Source organism: Aethalodelphis obliquidens, unplaced genomic scaffold, assembly GCF_003676395.1.
Source record: "Aethalodelphis obliquidens isolate GAN/ISIS:26980383/991018 unplaced genomic scaffold, ASM367639v1 scaffold58, whole genome shotgun sequence".
NCBI classification, from domain to species: Eukaryota; Metazoa; Chordata; class Mammalia; order Artiodactyla; family Delphinidae; genus Aethalodelphis; species Aethalodelphis obliquidens.
In genome coordinates, this window is record NW_020838002.1 from 10965611 (window position 1) to 10985566 (window position 19956).

Here is a 19956-nt window from a genome sequence, read left to right on the forward strand (position 1 = left end):
TCTGGAGTGATGTTTAAGGGCTAGTAGATTGCTCAAGGGCACAGGTCTATCTACTCATTTTTTGGGCGTTGGAGCTCTGTTGAGCTACTGTCATTCACAGTGTGCTTTTATCACACTTTTCTCCTGTAGTCTTAAGGAAAAAGTGTTTTTATGGTCGTGAGTGGTTCGTGCCTATGAATTGTTCCCTGTTGCACTCTGGAGCCAGGTATACCTGTGATCAGTTCTGGAGTTTGTTACCTGGTAGGGTGTATTTCCTTTTCTAGGTTAATAGTTACTGATGTTGCTGCCTGTTTGTTTCCTACTTTATTAGGTTTCACGTCCTTAGCAGGCTTCTGAGCTTCATGGCACCTATTGACCATACCACAATGAATGATGATGCCAGGTGAGTAATAGATTTAATTATATGTCTCAAATGGCTTCATGACAGCCCGATATTGACCTGTTCTACAGCCTGTCGCCCTCTCCATTTCTTCTTATCAGTGAACCATTTGTCATTGGCATCATAGCAAGGGTCCTCGTCACATCTCTTCACTCCCATCATTACTGTAAGACCAAAACAAAATTCCCGTAAATCTCAGTGCTGCCTCTGGTGGGTTTTTTGTTTGTTTTTGCTGTTTTGTTTTGTTTTTAACTTTAGCCACCTGCCTAGGACATCGGAGCTCTTCTCTAGACAGATGGGTTAGGACAGCACACACACTTGCTTCATGTGTTTGGGGGTTTTATGCATATGTTCTCCTTTTAAAAATGGGTCTAGAGATTGCTCTAGAGATCTGCATTATGTTGTGTTTGTTCAGGCTGCTGTTGAGGTTTTTTTTATTTTGGGTATTTTTACAAAAGAAGTACATGCTCATTTTACAAAGCTGAAACTAGAAATGTGTACAGAAGAAAATGTATACATGTACTCAATTCGGAGATAACCACTTTTTAAAGAATCATTCCTTTTGTATTTATTAGTTGGCATTCTACTACATCATAATATTTTTATAATATTATTTATCTATCCATATTCCTTCTCCTTGATTTGTTTAGCATTTATTTATTCATTTATATCAGTATGGATTCATGCTCTCCTATTTTATTCAAGTTAGTTATGATCTGTTACTGTCATTATTTATTTTGATTTAAAATTATCTCAGGTTAACAGAAGCCCCTTCAAGCTGGCTTGCATCTTTTTGAGATGTCCCCAATTATTCCTTGAGTGCTTCCTTACTTTCCACCACAGCTAGGTGTTCTAGGCTCATCTTATATTTTCTCTGTTCCAGCCCTGGAGTCAGTCTTTCTCCAGGGAGTTCTCACTCTTTTTAGTGAACTGTGGTTTTTAGAACCTAAGGTCTGGGTGCTGGGGTGCTCATTGTTCTGGGTGTCATTGTTCATAGGCTCTCTCAGCGTATAGAGGTTGGAAATGTGTGTATATACACATACCCATACATAGGAGACAACCACTTTTAGTATCTCAGAATATTTCCTTTCAGTCTTTGAGTCCCCTTTTAGTATGTTCTTGTTTTTATTTTTATATAATTAAAATTATATTCAACAATATAGAATTATATTCTGTATTGTGATTTTTTCTTTAAATATTTTGTATACTGTGATCATTTCATGTCATTAAAATTATTCAAAAATTTAAGTGACTGTGTAATATTTTTATATTACCTATTGAGCCATTCACTAATTGTTGGAAATTTAAATTGTTTTTAATTATCATTGTTGTAATGCTGTGATAGACACTTTAAAACATAAGTCTTCACCAAGTGAAATTATTGGTCATAATGTAGGCACATGTGGGTTTTGCCAGCTTTATCCCTCAAGCTACATTCAACCTTTTTATTTGAGAGTATTTAGTTTGCTAATAAACCCCATCAGATTTCCCCCCTTGCTTGAAAAGTAGTAGATGTGCAAGTTTAGTTGAACACGATGATTATCAATTTTTTGTTTGCATTTGTTCAGTGCTTTGAGTACAAAATAGCTTACGGGTGGCGCTGAGTCCATTTATACGCATATCTTTGTGACTTCCTGCACTCTCCTGTGCTTTGCAAATGAATGCCTTTGTCTGGCTGGGTTTTGTTTGTTTGTTTTTCCATTTATTTCTGGGTCTGATCTGTTTTTAAAAATAATAGAGTGAGGGACTTCCCTGGTGGTGCAGTGGTTAAGAATCCGCCTGCCAATGCAGGGGACACAGGTTCAGAGCCCTGGTCCAGGAAGATCCTACATGCCACAGAGCAACTAAACCCGTGCACCACAGCTACTGAGCCTGTGCTCTAGAGCCCAAGAGCCACAACTGCTGAGTCCCCGCTCCACAACTACTGAAGCCTGTGGGTCCTAGAGCCCATGCACCACAACTACTGAGCCCACACGCCGCAACTACTGAGCCCACGCGCCACAACTACTGAAGCCCATGCCCTCTAGGGCCCACATGCCGCAACTACTGAGCCCGCATACTGCAACTACTGAGGCCTGTGCGCCTAGAGCACATGCTCCGCAACAAGAGAAGCCACCGAGAAGCCACCACAACGAGAGGCCCGTGCACCACAACGAAGAGTAGCCCCCGCTTGCCGCAACTAGAGAAAGCCCGTGCAGCAACGAAGACCCAGCGCAGCCAATAAATAAGTAAATAAGTATATAAATAAAAGCAAGAGAAAAAACAAATTAAAAAAATAATAGAGTAAAATGAATGCTTCTTAGGTTCTCTGTCAGGATGACATGAAAAAATTACTTCAATAGAAAAGGAAAACTAGGCACTTAAAAACTAAAATCCATTAAGGTAACATTATTATCCCAGGCATAAAGTGAAATCTAGTTTAAGTATTGGTGGCATCTTTTGAATATAGTACTACTAGATCATTTAGAAATCGATTGTCATTCCTAGCTGGGATTTTTCTTGAATCACCTGATACCCCCGGACACTTAGTTTCCCAGAATCTTGTTTATTCACTCATAGTTTTTAAGGGTCTGCTATATGCTAGACATAAAGTTTATTTGAAAACGACTTTATTATTTAGGATTATGTTGGGCTTGGTCTGCAAGAAACATAAAATATGACTACAGAGGTATAAGCAAATGGGAGTTTATTTTTCTAACAGAATATTCCTAGGGGTGGCAGGTAATTACTGGCAATGGCTTTTCCCTTCTCAGTAGTATTAAGGCCAACATACCTTGGTCCTCCCCCTGTGGTTGCAAGGTGGTTGCTGCAGCTTTAGCCATCAAGTATGCATTCCAGGCAGGAAGAAGAGGAAAGGAGTGGTGTCAGCCATACTGATTTTCTTTTATCAGAATGCCCTCCAAAAACAACTTCTCATATCTCATTGGTCATAACTCTGTTATGTTGCCACTTCAGGTAGAGCAGGCAAAGGGAGGAGGGGTTGGGAATGTGTTTGCTGGGTAACTGTGTGGCATTTGGTGTTAGTGGGGGAAAAAGCTATCCCTTGTAGACGCTGCTAATTATCAGCATTGTTCTCCCGCTGGTTTAGCCACTTTGTAACAAGGAATTTAATAAGAGTGTTACAGCTAGAGAACTGAGCATTTGTTTTTACCAAGTACGCTCCCTTTGCATTGTGTTTCTTAAGGACACAGAGGCAGACATCCACGTTACTGCTTGTGCTCCAGAGTCTGAATAGGCCAGACTAACTATAGACAGAGTAAGTGAGTATTAGCTCTTTCTGCTTCTGGTATCAAATATTCCAGGGCCCATAGGTAGTGTTAGGTAGTATCTTTTTTTTTAAAACTATATCTTAAGAAGGAGCCCGTCATAGCTTGGCCTGTTTTGTTTTTTGTTTAGGTAATTCCATAACTGGAAACAACCTAGCACTGTTCTATTTGGTTTCTCACTTTGTATGCCACAAAATTTGAGGAATGGGAAACTTTCATTTCAGCATCAGTGCATACTATTGATACTTTTCTCCAAGTGAATAGTTCTGGTTTTGATAAGTTACAGATATATCATTCTTTTTTTTTTTTTTTAAACAATGATATAGAGTTATTGAAGGTAAACTTCTGGGAAAATTCAACCCATTTTTATAGTTGCATCTATGGTAGAGTAGAACAAAGTTACAGATATGTCATTCTTGGTGTGCATGTATGAATAGAGAATTCTTTATGATTTTGAAGTAGAGAAAGGCTTTGTAAGCATGACACGAAGGCCAGAAGCCACGGGGAAAGTACTAGTAGCTATGACTACATAAGAGTCACAGTGAAAAAGATACCAAAAACAAAGTTATAAGTAAATGACAAACTGGGAAGAAAAAGTTCAATGTAACATTACTGTGTAAGAATGCTATGGAAAGAGTTTTTACAGATCTCTAAGAATATCCCAATAAAAATAATGGGTAAAGCGTGTCAACAAGCAAACTTAGAGATCGTAAAAGAAAAATCGCAAATGGCCAAAAAATATAAAAACTGTCAATCTCGTTAATCAAATAAATGGATATTAAAATAATGAGATTTCATTTTTTTCTTATTAAATTGGAAAACATTAAAAGAGTGATAATCACTAATGTCGATGGTGTGAGGAAACAGACGCTTTCATTTACTGTTGTTAGGAATGTAAATGGCAAAATCATTTTGGAGGGCTATTTGGCAATGTTTTTCAAAATTTTAAATGTAAATATCTGTTGACCCAGAGAAATCTCACTTTTAGGAATTGACCTAAGGAGACCTAAGGAAATAGCAAGTTAGCAAATATTTTTGTATCAAGGATCTTTATTGCAACATTGTTTATAATGGGGAAAAATAAGAAACAATCCAAATGACCATCAATAGGGAACTAGTTAAAATCACAGAAAATCATTCATTGAAGTTATAAGCAACTGTTAAAGGAGGAAGTGGAGCTGTACGTATTAACATAATGTTTAATGTAATAAATAGGCTACAGAATACTATATCATAATCCTACTTTTGAGTAAATAAATGTGTACGATTGAAGAAAAAGTGATGCCTTACAAAAAAATATATTATACTGTCATGGCAAGATCTCCAGGTTATTTTGTTAACTAGAAAAAGAAACATCCATTTATGTAATATCCATTTATGTTTTTAAAATAAATATTAAACAGCTGTGTATGTATACGTATGTATGGATATGTTACACATCAGTAATATTTAAAATGTTTACCTACAGGGAAGGGACTGGGAGGAGGAAGGGGCAAAGGGAGATTTCCACCTTTTTTTGTTTCTCATACTTCTGTTTTGCTCTAATTTCCTGCCATGAGGATGCATTCATATTAAGTGTCACTAAAAAAAATAAGAAACTCTGAAAACAGTGTACACCAAACTCTTCACATGTTTATTGCTGGGCAGGGTGGAGTAGAAGACACATTTTATTTTCTAGTCTATTATTTCTGTAGTATTTGATTTTTTTTTTTTACAATAAATTTGTATTGCTTTTTATCAACAGAATAGGACATGTTCATTTTGAAAATTATATCTATAATATAAAGAGGAGGTGGGAAGGTCCTGATTTTCTCTATTGAAGTATTACATAAATGAAAGAGCTTCTTTGCCTTAAGGCTTCTGCCCTGTGAGCCATTTGGATAAAACTGGCTTTTGAATACCCAAGTAGCTTCTGTCCCAGCCCACCCCTCCCCTTTTTTAATCATGGTGAAAAATTACATAACAAAATTTCCAGCCCTTTTTTTTTTTTTTTTCCGGTACGTGGGCCTGTCACTGCTGTGGCCTCTCCCGTTGCGGAGCACAGGCTCCGGACATGCAGGCTCAGCAGCCATGACTCACGGGCCAAGCCACTCCGCGGCATGTGGGATCTTCCCGGACGGGGCACGAACCTGTGTCCCCTGCATCAGCAGGCGGACTCTCAACCACTGCGCCACCAGGGAAGCCCCTCCAGCCCTTTTGATTTCTTATTCTCAGAGGCCACTCTACCTGTGGTTCCTAACATACCCAGGTCTGGAGAGAGAAGCCCTTCTCTTTCTGTGTCTTGGGTCCAATTTGTTGTTCCACGCATGTGCCTAAGTTGGATTAATACCCAGTATTAATAAAGAGAGGAGAAGGGGGGAATCCCAGTATGGTTACTCATCCTTGAATCCCCCATGTCCATTGTCCAGTTTGAGCTCAAATTTGGACTTGGTCAAATTGAATTGAGACTGGAACATAGCTCTCATTAAGGGAGAGAGAGCAGAGGTCTTTAACACAGGGTATTAAAATACCCTTAGTGGAGGAAGAAGTACTGTCTGTAAAAGGATCTTTAGAAAGGTAGTGGCATCTTCATATTTCTGCTGATACATATTCTTTTCTCATGCTAGGAAATTTTCTCTTCAAGCAATCTATGTTTTAAAAAGTCTTTTTAAATGCAGAGTAGCCCAGTTTGCTCCTGTATTACAGATTTCCCTTTGGGGCGTCTCTAGGTAAGCTTTGCATACGGATTTAAATGCCTTTACAGGCCCTCAGGTTTCCTTTGCTAGTGAAAGTCTCATGTGACCCCTGACACTTTTGCTGGTCTGGTATTAGGAGGTAGGCAGGTGGTTTCTATTGCAGGCCTGATGAACACTCCCAGTACTGGGAGGAGAGGGGTTGGTGGTATGGTGGTTAGCATAGCTGCCTTTCAGTACTGGGAGGAAAGAAAAGAAATTCAACTTTGCCCCTGTATCATGTGTTGCGTGCGAGAGAGGGGTTACCACGAGTCTACAAAGGATTGCTGGCTTTGCTGGACCCTCAGGTACTCTTGGCACGGGGCAGCACATCTCCCAGAGCAGCTCCTGTTTGCCCTTCAGAGTCATCTGTGCGAAGAGGGCAGAAGTGTCATGTGATGCTGTAGAGGCAGAGTTATCAGTGGGCTGAGGAGGACAAAGGGCTTGATGTCTCATTGGCAGAGAATCCCTCCAAGCATATTGTCACCACTGAGAACAGGTCAGTGTGTTACTTGCATGATTTACAGGATTGCTGTTCACTTCTCTGACTATTGAAGTTATTCTAAGCTTACCAAGGACATTTTAGAAGCAGAGCTCACTTTACATGGTGTGAAAGCCCTGGAGTGCTGTTAGACTAGAGGGAGGGTGAAGTGAAAATCCAGGTGATCTTTTATTATGGTTCTAACAAAATGAATTTGTCGGTTGTGGAAATAATCATCTGGGGTTTTGCCTCTGTTTTTGAAAGACCCTCTGAGGCAGACTTTTAAAGAAGTTCGTTCTTTTTCGTTTGCTGGGTAGATGTAGGTCAGATAATAAAATGCTAGTGTGACAAGTAGGAGAAGTAAATTCTGAGTAAGACTCTGAGACAGGTCGAGATGTGTTCCTCAAAACTGGCCACCACCCCAGATTTGGGATGGGGAGTGCTTACTCTGTCAGCGTGGGTTTTGTAGTCAGCACAGAACAGGTCTAAGTGGCAGCAGTCAGCCTGGTGCCTTAGAAAATTGGTGTTTGCCTTGCATTTACTGCTGCTTCAGAGAGCATTTATTAGATAAACCCAGTTCTGGTACTGTTCATTGAAAGGGTAGGTTATTGTATTTTCTTTCCTAAGAAGCTTTTTTTCTTATTACAAAAATGATAGCAATATCAACATTTTGTAGGTACTCCATTCCTTTGCAAAGAACTTAAATTCTCAGTAGGAACAGCAAAAATTTTCATTTTAACCCCCACTCTCTGCCCCCAGATAAAAAACCACTTTCCCCTCTCCTTTTGTAAAGCTACTGGCTTTAGAAAGAACAAGGAGAGACTCCTTTAATGATAACTGCTAAGCACCAAATACGTTATTGTTTTACATCTGGAGTTTTAGAAATGTACAAATGTAATCCAGGCTTGTAAAGTGCTTTGTCAACATCACTGCCACGTTGTTCTTGAGGCGCCGCGGTATAATAGAGTTTGTACAGGCAATTTATCTTCCGCGTGCCATTTTTGTGTGTGGGTCTGTACCCTAAGTATGGGCACATTCTACCACTCTCCTGATGGTGTTCTGTTCTCCCTAATTGGTAATCCAGAGGTTACTTAGACCATTTTTGATTCCCCGTTACCTACTTTACCGCCCCCCCACACAAACCCTTTTTTATTAGCCATAATGCACTGAATCGTGGTGAAATATTCTGAGGAAGTTTGCTCAGCATTTGAGAACACATCAGCTAATAACCCCAGAACTACCCTCCACAGAGCATTTTTCGTTGGTTAAAAACTTGAGAGCAAGAATGGTTAAGATATAGATGTTTTCTCTGAGGCTTCTTATCTCCTAAAAAGACACAGGTTGTTCTGACAGGTGAAACAAGCCCGAGCAAATATGCAACATTGATCTAATCAGCAGGAACGAGCTGGAAACTTGCACTGGTGCTGTCTTTCCCCAGCGTCATTAAAGGCTCCCATTACTCTTTTATTAGAGGTTCCCTCTCTTCCTTATCAGATTACAGAATGTACATAACTCATGGCAGTGATTTGATCTCTTGTTAAAGAGGATTACAGCTTTGCATTAACTCGGATTGACACAGTTTATAATTTGCTTGTTGATGCTCGGGAGGGCGGCATCCCACGTTTGACCCCCCAGCAGTGCTGAAGGGAAAGGACCCCATATATCATCATTAAAGATGGCGTCCAGCACGGAGCGAGCCTGGGACCTTCCTCCTCCAGAAACGTCAGAAAGGACAAAGAGAACGTTCTCAAGTTCAAACCTGACACTTGGGCCAGAGTTTTAAAATTTGATTGCAAAGAAAGCACTGCTCTCGTTTCTTCCATATTTCCTGGTTCGCTGGTTTGCAGTCCTCACACAGTTCTGAAGAATTTGCATTCTCAAATTCAAGGCTTGGTTCCAAGCAGGTTGTAGAGAGAGAAAAGCACATTTTCTAGAAAGAGATTGTAGATGCTGAACAGATAAATCTTTCCTCAGAATAGGGTTTCTTAACTATAGTGCTCATTTCTGCAGGCAAATTCCCATCATTTCTTCAAAAGATTGTGAATCTTATTCTTCTCCCAAAGGGATATTTCACATTCATTAAAGTGAGTGTAAATGTTTCTCTTAAGGAATTATTATTTTTAAGTTTTTGTATTCTATTATTATTGTCTTTTGAAATGTAATATCTTATACTGTATTAGTCACAGTGAAGTAAATTGCAAGGAGGTAGGCAGCAGCTAATGTTTTTCACCTGAATTTAGATTAGTTGTCCATTCATATTATGAATACATTTCCCACAGTGCTCACTGAGCCACCTGAGCAGCTTGGGTTGCTAAGATGTGCAGATCATCTCAGTTTTTGTGTTCATCCTTTGCTCTGATTTATCCACCCTAAGTCTGCCACCCTATTTCTGATTGGCAGTGAAATGGCATGGAATGATAACTTCATATTCCACTTATTATTATTATTTATTTATTTATTTTTGCGGTACGCGGGCCTCTCACTGTTGTGGCCTCTCCCGCTGCGGAGCACAGGCTCCAGACGTGCAGGCTCAGCAGCCATGGCTCACGGGCCCAGCCGCTCCGCAGCATGTGGGATCTTCCCGGACCGGGGCACGAACCCGTGTCCCCTGCATCAGCAGGCGGACTCTCAACCACTGCGCCACCAGGGAAGCCCTATTATTATTTTTTTGGATCTCAGTTCCTTGACCAGGGATTGAACTCGGGCCACAGCAGTGAAAGCCCAGAATACTGACTACTAGGCCACCAGGGAACTCCCTCCCATTCCACTTACTGAACGTTTACTGTACGTCAGACAGTGTTCTAAACTCTTCATATGTATTTTCATTCGGTCCTATGAGAAACCACTAAAGTGGTTGACATTATCTGTGTTCTGTGATAAGAATGCTGAGGCAGAGAGCAATTGAGTAATTTGCCCAAGACAAACAGCAAGTTTGTAGGGGAGCTGGTTTATGCATCTGGGAGTGTGGCTTCTGACCCCTGCCTCTGTTTTCAAGAAATCAGCAAGCTTATTTATTCTATTTATTTTTGGCTGTGTTGAGTCTTCGTCGCTGCGCGCGGGCTTTCTCTAGTTGTGCTGAGTGGGAGCTACTCTTTGTTGCGGTGCGCGGGCTTCTCATTGTGGTGGCTTCTCTTGTTGCGGAGCACGGGCTCTAGGCTCGCAGGCTTCAGTAGTTGTGGCTCGCGGGCTCAGTAGTTGTGGCTCGCGGGCTCTAGAGCGCAGGCTTTGTAGTTGTGGAGCACGGGGCTAGTGTGAATCACTGAATTTCCAGGCCTGCTCTTATGGTTACACCATTCTTTGATTCCAAAGACCCTAAACCTCATAATTAGCTTTGAAACCTGGTCCAGTGTATTCAGTCCATTTGCTCTTGACAGTTCTCTTTCTTCCAGGTTCAGGTGTCTGTCACCTTCTTTCCTTAGAGACTACATTTTTCCCGTACAATAGAAACAAAAGGGACTTCCCTGGCAGTCCAGGGGTTAAGACTTCGCCTTCCAGTGCAGGGGATGTGGGTTCGATCCTTGGTTGGGGAGCTAAGATCCCACATTACCTCAAGGCCAAAAAACCAAAGCATAAATCAGAAGCAATATTGTAACAAATTCGATAAAGACTTTAAAATGGTCCACACGTAAAAAAAGAAAAAAAAAATCTTGGGCTTCCCTGGTGGCGCAGTGGTTAAGAATCCACCTGCCAATGCAGGGGACACGGGTTCGAGCCCTGGTCCGGGAAGATCCCACATGCTGCAGAGCAACTAAGCCCGTGCGCCACAACTACTGAGCCTGCGCTCTAGAGCCGCAAGCCACAACTACTGAGCCCATGCTCCTAGAGCCCGTACTCAGCAACAACAGAAGCCACCGCAATGAGAAGCCTACACACCACAACGAAGAGAGTAGCCCGTGCTCTCCGCGACTAGAGAAAGCCCGCGTGCAGCAACAAAGACCCAATGCAGCGAAAAATGAATAAATAAATAAATGTATTTAAAAAAAATCTTAAAAACAAAAACAAATTCTTATGGAAGAAAATTTGGAAAATACTGAAAGCGCAAAGGAAATTCATGTTATCTGCTACTGGGAATTGAATATTATTACTACTACTAATATATTTTCTTACAGAACTTTTTATGTGTATATTTTTTAAAGATAGATTCATATATGTTTGAATCCCTTTTTCCAGTTAACTTTATATTATAAGCATTTTAATACCATTAAATATTTTAAAGACATCTTAATGACTTTATAATATTCAGTTATGGAATATTTATTCTTGGACGTTTAGGTTATTTCTGATTGTTTTTATTTCTCTTTAAGGAATGCTGCAGTGAACATATTTGTATAGAAATCCATGTTTTAGGTTTTGCTTGTATCTTTAGAATAGGTTCTAAGGAGTAGAAGGGTAATCCTGGGTCAAAGGCAAAAACTTAAAAAAAAATTTTTTTTATTGCAGTATAGTTGTTTTACAATGTCGTGTTAGTTTCTGGTGTATAGCAAAGTGATTCAGTTATATATGTACTTTCAGTGGTTCGTGATAGGTTGTACTGATTAACATCCCCCCTCCCCCCACCTGAGGCTCATGTCATTTACCTTTGCTGATATGGAGAGTTCAATAACAGTGACCCTTTATTGAGGCCCTGCAGTGTGCTAGGCACTGGGCTAAGTATCTAATGTTTATTTTCGCATTTAATCATAGCCTTGAAGAGTCTGTATATTTATTAGTCATTTGTATTGCTGTTTTTATCCTTTGTCCCATTTTTTCTTTGGGTTTAATTTTTCTTTGCAGTTTGTGTGAATTTTACATATTATGATTATATACCATATTTCCTATTTTTTGTAGCTCTCCCCGTTTGCTCACCTGTTGGTATTAACGATCTTTATTGGTCATATGTAAGTTTTACTTTTTATGTGATCTAATATATAACACCTGTTTCTTAGGAGTGTTTTTCATTGCTTTTATGCTTAGGCACTCCCTCCTGGATCCCAGGATGAGCTGTTCGCTGATACTTTCTCCTACTTTTTTCTGATTTCTTACTTTTGGTCTGCTTGGCACTTTATTTTCGTATATCATTCAGTGGTCTCTATTCTCCAGTCCTACGGCTTCTTTGTGAGCCCAGATTTTTTTTCTTCCCACATAGACTGTTAACACCAACAGCCTCTTGACCCCCCCGTCTGATTTAATTAGTTCTGTGCATCATTGCCAGATTGCACCTTCCTAAAATACCACTTAGGAAATGCCATTCCTTGTCGCCTACAGCGTAAAAGCCATACTCGAACCTGCCACTCAAGGCCTGCAGTGATTTGTCACCCTGATACCTTTCTCTCCTCATCACCTGGTTTGGTGTGCACTTTCTTTGTGCTGTCCTGCCGGCCCTTGAGGTCCCAGGACACACTCCCTCCTCCTCCCGCTTGTGTCTCTTAATTCTGCTCATGGGAACTGGAGCATCTCCTCACCCCTGCCCTGTCTGCATCCTTTCCTGTTTGCAGGGTTTGTAGTCCTTGGTACACATCAGCCTTTTCAGAGAATCTTTAATGGTTCCCTACCCCCGACTGAGGTGTGGTTCTTTTGTCCTTGAACCCCCCCCCCCTTTTTTTTTTTTTCCGGTACACGGGCCTCTCACTGTTGTGACCTCTCCTGTTGCGGAGCACAGGCTCCAGACGGGCAGGCTCAGCAGCCATGGCTCACGGGCCCAGCCGCTCCGTAGCATGTGGGGTCTTCCCGGACTGGGGCACGAACCCGTGTCCCCTGCATCGGCAGGCGGACTCTCAACCACTGCGCCACCAGGGAACCCCTGTTTTATTTGTTACTCTCTAACAGTACTTATTATGATTCACAAAAACACTTATTCGGGTTTTTTTCTTGCTAAGAATGCTTCATTTATATGTCAAAGTACAATAGTATGCGTATGTTTACTATAATCCTGTGTTTGGTATTATCGAGTTAGATGACTTGGAGAGATTTTAGTAAAAATGTATGGTATTATACTCATACATTTGCAATAATATATTTTGATTCCAATTGAATCCTGCCTTACTTACTGTATAGCATTTTTGTAGCAGAAGTTTTATTTGCAAAACAATTTAAGTCTTTTCCCAGTTGATGTCAGCCTTCTCTGGGCTAGAGAACTGACTCGGGATCCTTGAGCACCTGTTCTGCCCCAGCTCGCAGACAATGTGACCTTGAAGAAATCTTGTCTCTGGGCCTTGGTTTCCTTCTTTATAAAGTGAAAATAGTTCTTCTTGCTCATTAGATTCTTGAGAATGAAATGTTCTTTGTAATTTTTTTGTTTCTGAGAAGGACTGTTTTAATGATATCTGTACAAATAGGTAAATAAACAAAATTTACATTTTCCCATGTGTACATATTATGTCATTGTCCCTTTGCCTGCAACGCAGACATACCCATTTCTGTGCAAACCTGAGAAGAGTTGGCTGTAGGTCTCCTGTCTGAAGTGCCTTTAAAGGCCTTCAGCTTATGAGTCTGTTGCTTGTAAGCAATTTGCTGGTAAGATTATTTTTGCAAACAATTCCTATAAGATGAATGAACAAAGGCTTCTTGCCTCTTTTCCTAAAATCTCTCCAAGTCATCTAACTCTAATATACAGATCTTCATTGATTTACAGTGGGGTTACATCTCGATAAACCCATTGCAGGTTGAAAATAACGTAAGTCGAAAATGCATTAAATACACCTAAGCTACTGACATCACGCCTGACCCTCGCCCACCTTAACCGTGCTCAGAACACTCACATTAGCCTACAGTTGGGCAGAATCATCCAACACAAAGCCTATTTCATAATAAAGTGTTGAGTGTCTCATGTCATTGATCGAATACTGTACTGAGAGTGAACAACGGGAGGGCTGTCTGGGCACAGAGTGGTTGTCCACCCCTGTGATCGTGTGGCTGACCGGGGGCTGCCCTGCCCAGCATCACAAGAGGGGATCTGCCACACATCCCCGGCCCGGGAAGAGAGAAGTCACAGTTCAAAACTGGAAGTACAGTTTCTAATAAGTGCACATTGCTTTTGCACCATCGTAAAGTGGAAACATCTTGAGTCGAGCTGGTGTCCGCACAGCTCGGGACCGTCCGCACTTTGCTCTGTTCCCACGGCACCCTGTACACGGTACTTCACCGGCAGTGCAGACCCTAATCGATTACTCTGCGGGCTCTGTCTCCCCGCGAGGATGTCGCACCGCCTGAGAGCCGGCGCCATAGTTTGTTCTTCGCTCCTGGCCACGTTGGAAAAGCCCTAGAAATAAGGAGAGTCCAGCTCCGGGACTTGTCATGCCCAATCCTTTACTTAGAGAGTTTTGGAGGTCTTTTAACTTAGGATGAACCCTGGGAAAAGGTCTTTCAAGAACACTCTTGTATTGCAGTTGCTCCCAAGAGTGTACACCACAAACTTGTATCATACTGTCGGTTTTCTCCTGCCCATCTTGGCTGTGATAACCATACCGGGTTTGGTTTCTGGTGGCCCTTCTACAAATTTTTAGTTACTGTGGAAACATGGAGTGTTCAGACAGGGCTCTGTGATGACCAGTTCTCATTGTAGGTCAGCATTTTTGGAATGCTCTCAGGATTTGTTTGGTTTAAGAAGAAGACATTTCTGGAATGGCTCCTGTATGTGCATTAACAAGGCATAATAGTCCTTGATTTCCTTTTGTTATTTTTAGTGTTGGTATTAAGTGTCACAGCAAAAAAGGATATTTAGATAAAGGGCATTGCCTGAGTGTACTTTGAGTTCCAGGTGCTAGGAAGCGGGGCATTTGTAATGGGAAGCTGTTACTAACTACCCTGGAAACGAGGTCTTGAATGAGCCAACCACACCTTGTGTTTTATCCATTGTCTTCCTCTGGGGAGCAGAACACTTTGTAAACATTAACTGTTTTACCCTCTGGGTACCTCCACTTAAAAGGTAAATAAGACTGAAGGCTCTTTCTTCTCCAATATAGATGAGGAAACGTCAGCCCAGAGAGGGAAATTACTGGATCCGAGGAAGGGGAGGCGTTCTGGCCTGGGGTGTTGGGAGTCCGCACCGTGGACCAGGCAGCCTAGTGGCCGCTGGCACCCAGGAGCCACCCCTTTCTGCTTCCCGGAGGCGGGTGGGGGTTGGGCCTTCTGTGGCGCGTGTAATGTGAAAGGCTGCAGAGAGGAGCAGCTGTTCTTCAACGCTCCGTGCTCCTCTAAAAGGAGGGACAAATCAATACATATTTTCTCCTGCCGGCGCTGGCGGCGCTCAGCCTCCTTGTCCTCGCCCAGCTCTCCATCCTGCAGGGGAGGCACATAGCCGGGCAGCAAAACAGAGTCACCAGCTTCCAGGGGCAGAAACGCAAACCGCTCGTTTTGCACAGAGCAGCCAGGCTTTTAAAAACCAGTCCCATAACTGGCCGAGGTCATCAGATTGCTGACTGAAGCGACTCTGGTGAACCGAGGTGCGTGGGTGGGGGGTGGCCCTGTTGCAGACACCCGGAAGCTGAGGGCTCCTGGGCACTCCTCTTGGGGACAGGTGCCCTGGCAGGTGTCTGGGAGAAACCTTTTTTCCAAATTTCTCTCCTCTGATTTACGGTGGAGAGGAGGAAGTTCTTTGAAGGAAACCATTAAAAACCAAGAAAGAGTGACAGATGGAGGGCACCAGTTTGCATTCTGTCAATTAATGTAAGTGAACTGTCCAAACAAGATCCCTATCTCAGGGAGGATTTTATTTTTTAATCAGAAAATGTGATGTTGGTACCTATAACTTTGTAGCTTCCTGCCATTAAACAGTTAAGTGTTGGACATGGAAGACAGAGAATCTGCTGCCATGATTAACAAAGGTAGTTTAGGCGGCAGAATCGCCCTGCAGGGCCTGGTGCTGTCAGCGGCCAGTTTACTGGAGTTGGACGCAGTGCCAAGGTGGGACGTGGGCACTCCGGCTGTAGGCGGCTTTTGCACCCAGGAGACGGGCAGGGCTGAGAGCGTGGATGAGTTGGCCAGGGGAGGGGTCGAGAGAGAAGGGAGGAGGGCCTAGAACAGAACCCAAGGACAAGGGCTATGGGAGGAAGATAAAAAAGACCAAGAGGGCAGAACAGAAACAGAACAGGGGCGGTCGCACCCTGGGGGGAGCGTGTGGATGGTGGCCTTTGTGTCCTGCAGGCTGAGCCCAGCCCGGGGCGCGGCCGCCCAGAGGTACTGCCAGTGTTCGTGTGCTCGGTAGTTGCTGCTTTTATGTTCGGATTAGGACTGGGTATTTTTGGTAAAGTTAGTCCTCCAATATATCACCAGAAGTAATGGAATGCCTTGCTGAAACTCTGTGGGTTGAGGACAGATATCCTTGTTGATTTCTGTGTGTTTTGACCCCCTCGGAGTAGCCTTAAACTGGAGCTGAGAGAAGCGTCATACGCCCGCTCCCGCCCGGCCCTGCGTCGTTGGGCAGAGGTCCTGATAAGGATACAAATGTAACTCAGTGTCAGCCTCCCTTTCCCTGGGGTTGAAGGAAGTGATTCACGTCTAAGCAGCGAAGCATCCCCTGGCTTTTAACAGGAGCTGTTAGAGGGGCTGCTGTTTGGACAAGGAGCTTCATCTTCCTGAAGCCAGCAGTCACAAAGCCACAAACACAACACGGGCCAACTCTATTGCCAGCATCGCGGGGGCTTGGCGTTAATATTAAACATCGCCAGCAAGGCAGAGAGCTCCGCAGCCCAGCCACAGAATAAAAATAAATAAAAGTAAAGAGAAGACCCCGCTAAAAGCGGTGAGATGATTTGTCGTCTTTCCTTTGTGAGGCCATTTGTCTTCTCTCGCGTCAAATCTGTTATAAAACAGTCAAACTGTGAAAGTGGAAATCATCCCAGGAATATGGAATATTAATGCACAGGAGAGGAGGCGACATCCCTTTTGTCAGTAGTCCCTCCCACCCCCCTCCACTTTTTTGCAAGTCCCACCAAGGTAAATTATTTTTCTTTAAAAGAATTTGAAAGACTTGAAACTAGTGGTAGGGATGATGGAAGTTTCAAGTGTTTTTCTTCCTTGTGTAAGTGGAGTGAATTTGTTAACTGGCTTGGGAGCAAGGAGGGAGCGCAAGTGGGGAGCAAACCTTTACAGATTCACCCCTCGCTCCCTCTCACCTCTCCTTCCTCCTCCCAGCCGTTCAGTTCCTTTGTTTGGGGCCTGAACCTGCATCTTTGAACATTTATAAATCTTGAGTCGGTCTGATCTTTAGGAGATGGGCCAGAGGCCGTGTCATCATCTGTAATTTAAAGCTGTAGGGCTAAAAGCATTTGCAGAGGTTTGAAGGACCTGATTCTGACCTGACCAAAGGAGCGAAATGGAACAGACCCTCCCGAGTCTCCTTCAAGCACTGGGGAGGATGGCAAGGAGAGCAGACACTCTAGGTAATTTATGGCCACAGTTTGCTGGGAGCCTTGCTAGTTGCCTGGTCCACTGAGAAATGCATCGTGTGCTGCCACCTTGTGGCAGATTTGGGCAGCTGTGGTGGGCTGCCTTGGAGCTTGTGAAGAGTTGAGCCTGGTTCTGATGGGAGATTTGCCTTGCGTCCAGATTTAGGTAATTAGTGATAGGTGAGGGCATTCTCTGAGTCACTGTTACTTTGCTAACTTGATCCTGTTAAGAAATAAGACCTCAGTAAGAGAAGGTCGCTTTCTTCTCTTTTCACGTTTCTTGGTGTTGTGTGTGTGTGTGATTTTTTGGTATGCAGTTGTGCCGGCGTTTCGGGAGAGAAGCCCGAGACCCACTTATTGTTAAGTGCTGGCCTTTCGGCTGCATTCAAGAATTCTGAGTCTTCTACTCGTAGTTTTTTTTTTTTTTACGTCATCCTATGTGATGCTCCCTCCTTACAGGACGTACTTCTGTCCCTTCGCCTGCATTGTCTTCCTCACAACGCAGGCTTCCTGAGAGATGAAGGCCCGGAGTGGGGGGCCCTGCCTCTGATCCGCTGCTGTGATGTGCATGCGGCCGCCAGGAGCGCAGGGCAACCTCCTGCCACCTGGACCAATGTAGTTCCCCTCTTAGGTCATAGAAACAGTTCTCAGGCATCTTTGTCTCGCCTGTAAAGTCTCTGATACAGAGTAGAATGGATTGGGGTCAGAGGAAGCAGAAGGAATGAAAGATTAAGGGAGGTGCTGTCTCATCTCCGGTATTTGGGGAGCGGACCTCAAAGCAGCCAGAAGGTTAGGTTGGGAGGACCCCTTGGTTTGGTGCCAGGTGATGACTGGCAAGATATCTCTTTCAGTTGGCACTTGGGATGCCCTGGGCACGTTGGCAGGCAGAACAGAGAGACTGGAAGCTCTGTGAGGGCAGGAAAGGACGGGCTGAGAACAGAGGAGGTGGTAGAGCTCGCCCCACGCACCTGGACCGCCTGGACCGTCCAGACACATGGGTGTGGGCTCGGAGAGCGAGGGCCTCCCCGTCAGCTCTTCGGCAACCTGGAGGGCTCCGAGGGGTTCCACTGGGCCAGCAGGAGAACTCCAGCTCTGTCATAGCGGGAATGGAGTGAACTGTTTCTTTTCACCCAGAAGAGACCAGATTTAGTCAGGGGAAGGCAGCAGTGGTTGAAATGCTGCCACGGGGAGGATCAAGGAGCTGTCCGTCCTAACTCTGGAGGACTGGGCTGTGGGAGGGGTCCCAGAGCAGCAGAGGGGTGCCCAGCGAGAGGGAGGACACTGCCACCTCTCCGAGCGGAGGGGGCTGTCCAGACAGAGTTAACTGATAACGTTCACCTTCCCCACGCAGGTTCTGCCGCGTCATTCTTGTCTCTGTAATCCTACGAAAACCTAGCACAGCAAATAGGCATTCCTGTGTATTTTATGAATTTATTATACCTTTGTGTTATACTTTGAGGCCAGGGACCATCCTCACCTAATACACATAAGCTTCTACAGCACTAATAAGTAAAATGTTTTCCAAACACGAACGTGAAAAAAAGCATGCATCAGTAACATTGCCAATGATTTTTAAAAGTCCATCTGCAGGGCTTCCCTGGTGGCGCAGTGGTTGAGAGTCCACCTGCCGATGCAGGGGACACGGGTTCGTGCCCCAGTCCGGGAAGATCCCACATGCAGCGGAGCGGCTGGGCCCGTGAGCCATGGCCACTGAGCCTGCGCGTCCGGAGCCTGTGCTCTGCAACGGGAGAGGCCACGATAGTGAGAGGCCCACGTACCGAAAAAAAACCCAAAAAACAAAAGTACATCTGCAGTCGGCAACCACAGTGGTCAGTGTGAGTTTCTGTTCTTGCTGTGTCTGTACTGACTCCCAGGTATTCGGGTTTCGTCAAGGTTCTGCTGGACACGAGTGCTGCTGGAATTGGAGCCCTTAGTCTCACTTTCCCTTTGTGTGTTTCGTCACCCTTGGATTCTCAAATGTATGTCTAAGACATCAAGTTCCGCAGAAGCACGCAGCACAGGGCCCTCAGGTGTGCAGGGAAGGGAAGGGGATTATGGGGGAGGGAGGCCCCTCCCCCCGCACACTCTGGGATGCGTCTTGTATACTTAGGGAGGACAACCACCCCCCCAGTGAAGCAACTAATGAACAATCTCAAATTAATCAAGGACAAATTCTGTGTATAGTTTTAATCAGGAAAGCAGCGATATTGTTTCTACGGGCACACGCTGAAATCCCTGCATATCGTACTTGCTTGGAGAATGGGATGTACTTTTGGAGGCTGTGCAGGTTTCTTTAGGGAGCGGTGGCCTGGCTGCTTTCTCCCTGCTGTCTGCTCACCTTTGGCCACAGGGCCAGGTGGGTGCAGTGTGGGGGTGTCCGGGCCAGAGGAGGGGGAGGAGGAGTGGGGTGTCTGGGGCGAGGCCTGCGCGGCTCCTTCAGTCCCACGCCCCCCGCACAGGTCCTCTGCAGGGTTCAGGTGCTGCTTTGTAGTGTCTGCCCCGATGATGGCGTGAAAGCCCCTGGTCTGTGTCGCGGTCAGTGAGGAGTGCACATGGCTGGACAGCACCGTGACACACGTCCACCGCGTTTCGTTTAGGGCTGCTTCAAACCTCGCCCACCACTCAAGTGATGGCATCTCACAGCCAGCTCTACTGGGCGCGCTTAAGTCTCTTCACAAGAGTCACATAATAAATAAGCTGAATCCCAGCACACACACACACACACACACACACACACACACACACACACACACAC

The 19956-nt window shown here is 44.2% G+C and overlaps 1 protein-coding gene across 6 annotated transcripts in view; it reads left to right on the top strand.

The window, feature by feature from the left end:
* Window positions 1-19956, top strand: part of AATF (apoptosis antagonizing transcription factor) — a 101623-nt gene that overhangs the window by 74182 nt on the left and 7485 nt on the right. For 5 of the 6 annotated variants that reach the window (XR_003428783.1, XR_003428782.1, XM_027087350.1 and 2 more), the window contains one exon: window positions 311-382. The exons of the other annotated variant lie outside the window; for it this stretch is intronic. Coding sequence is in view for 3 of the 5 variants with exons in the window: in XM_027087350.1 (XP_026943151.1) it covers window positions 311-382 (72 nt within the window). In the remaining 2 variants the exon portion in view is untranslated. The remainder of the gene's footprint in view (window positions 1-310; window positions 383-19956) is intronic. 6 annotated transcript variants of the gene reach the window in all.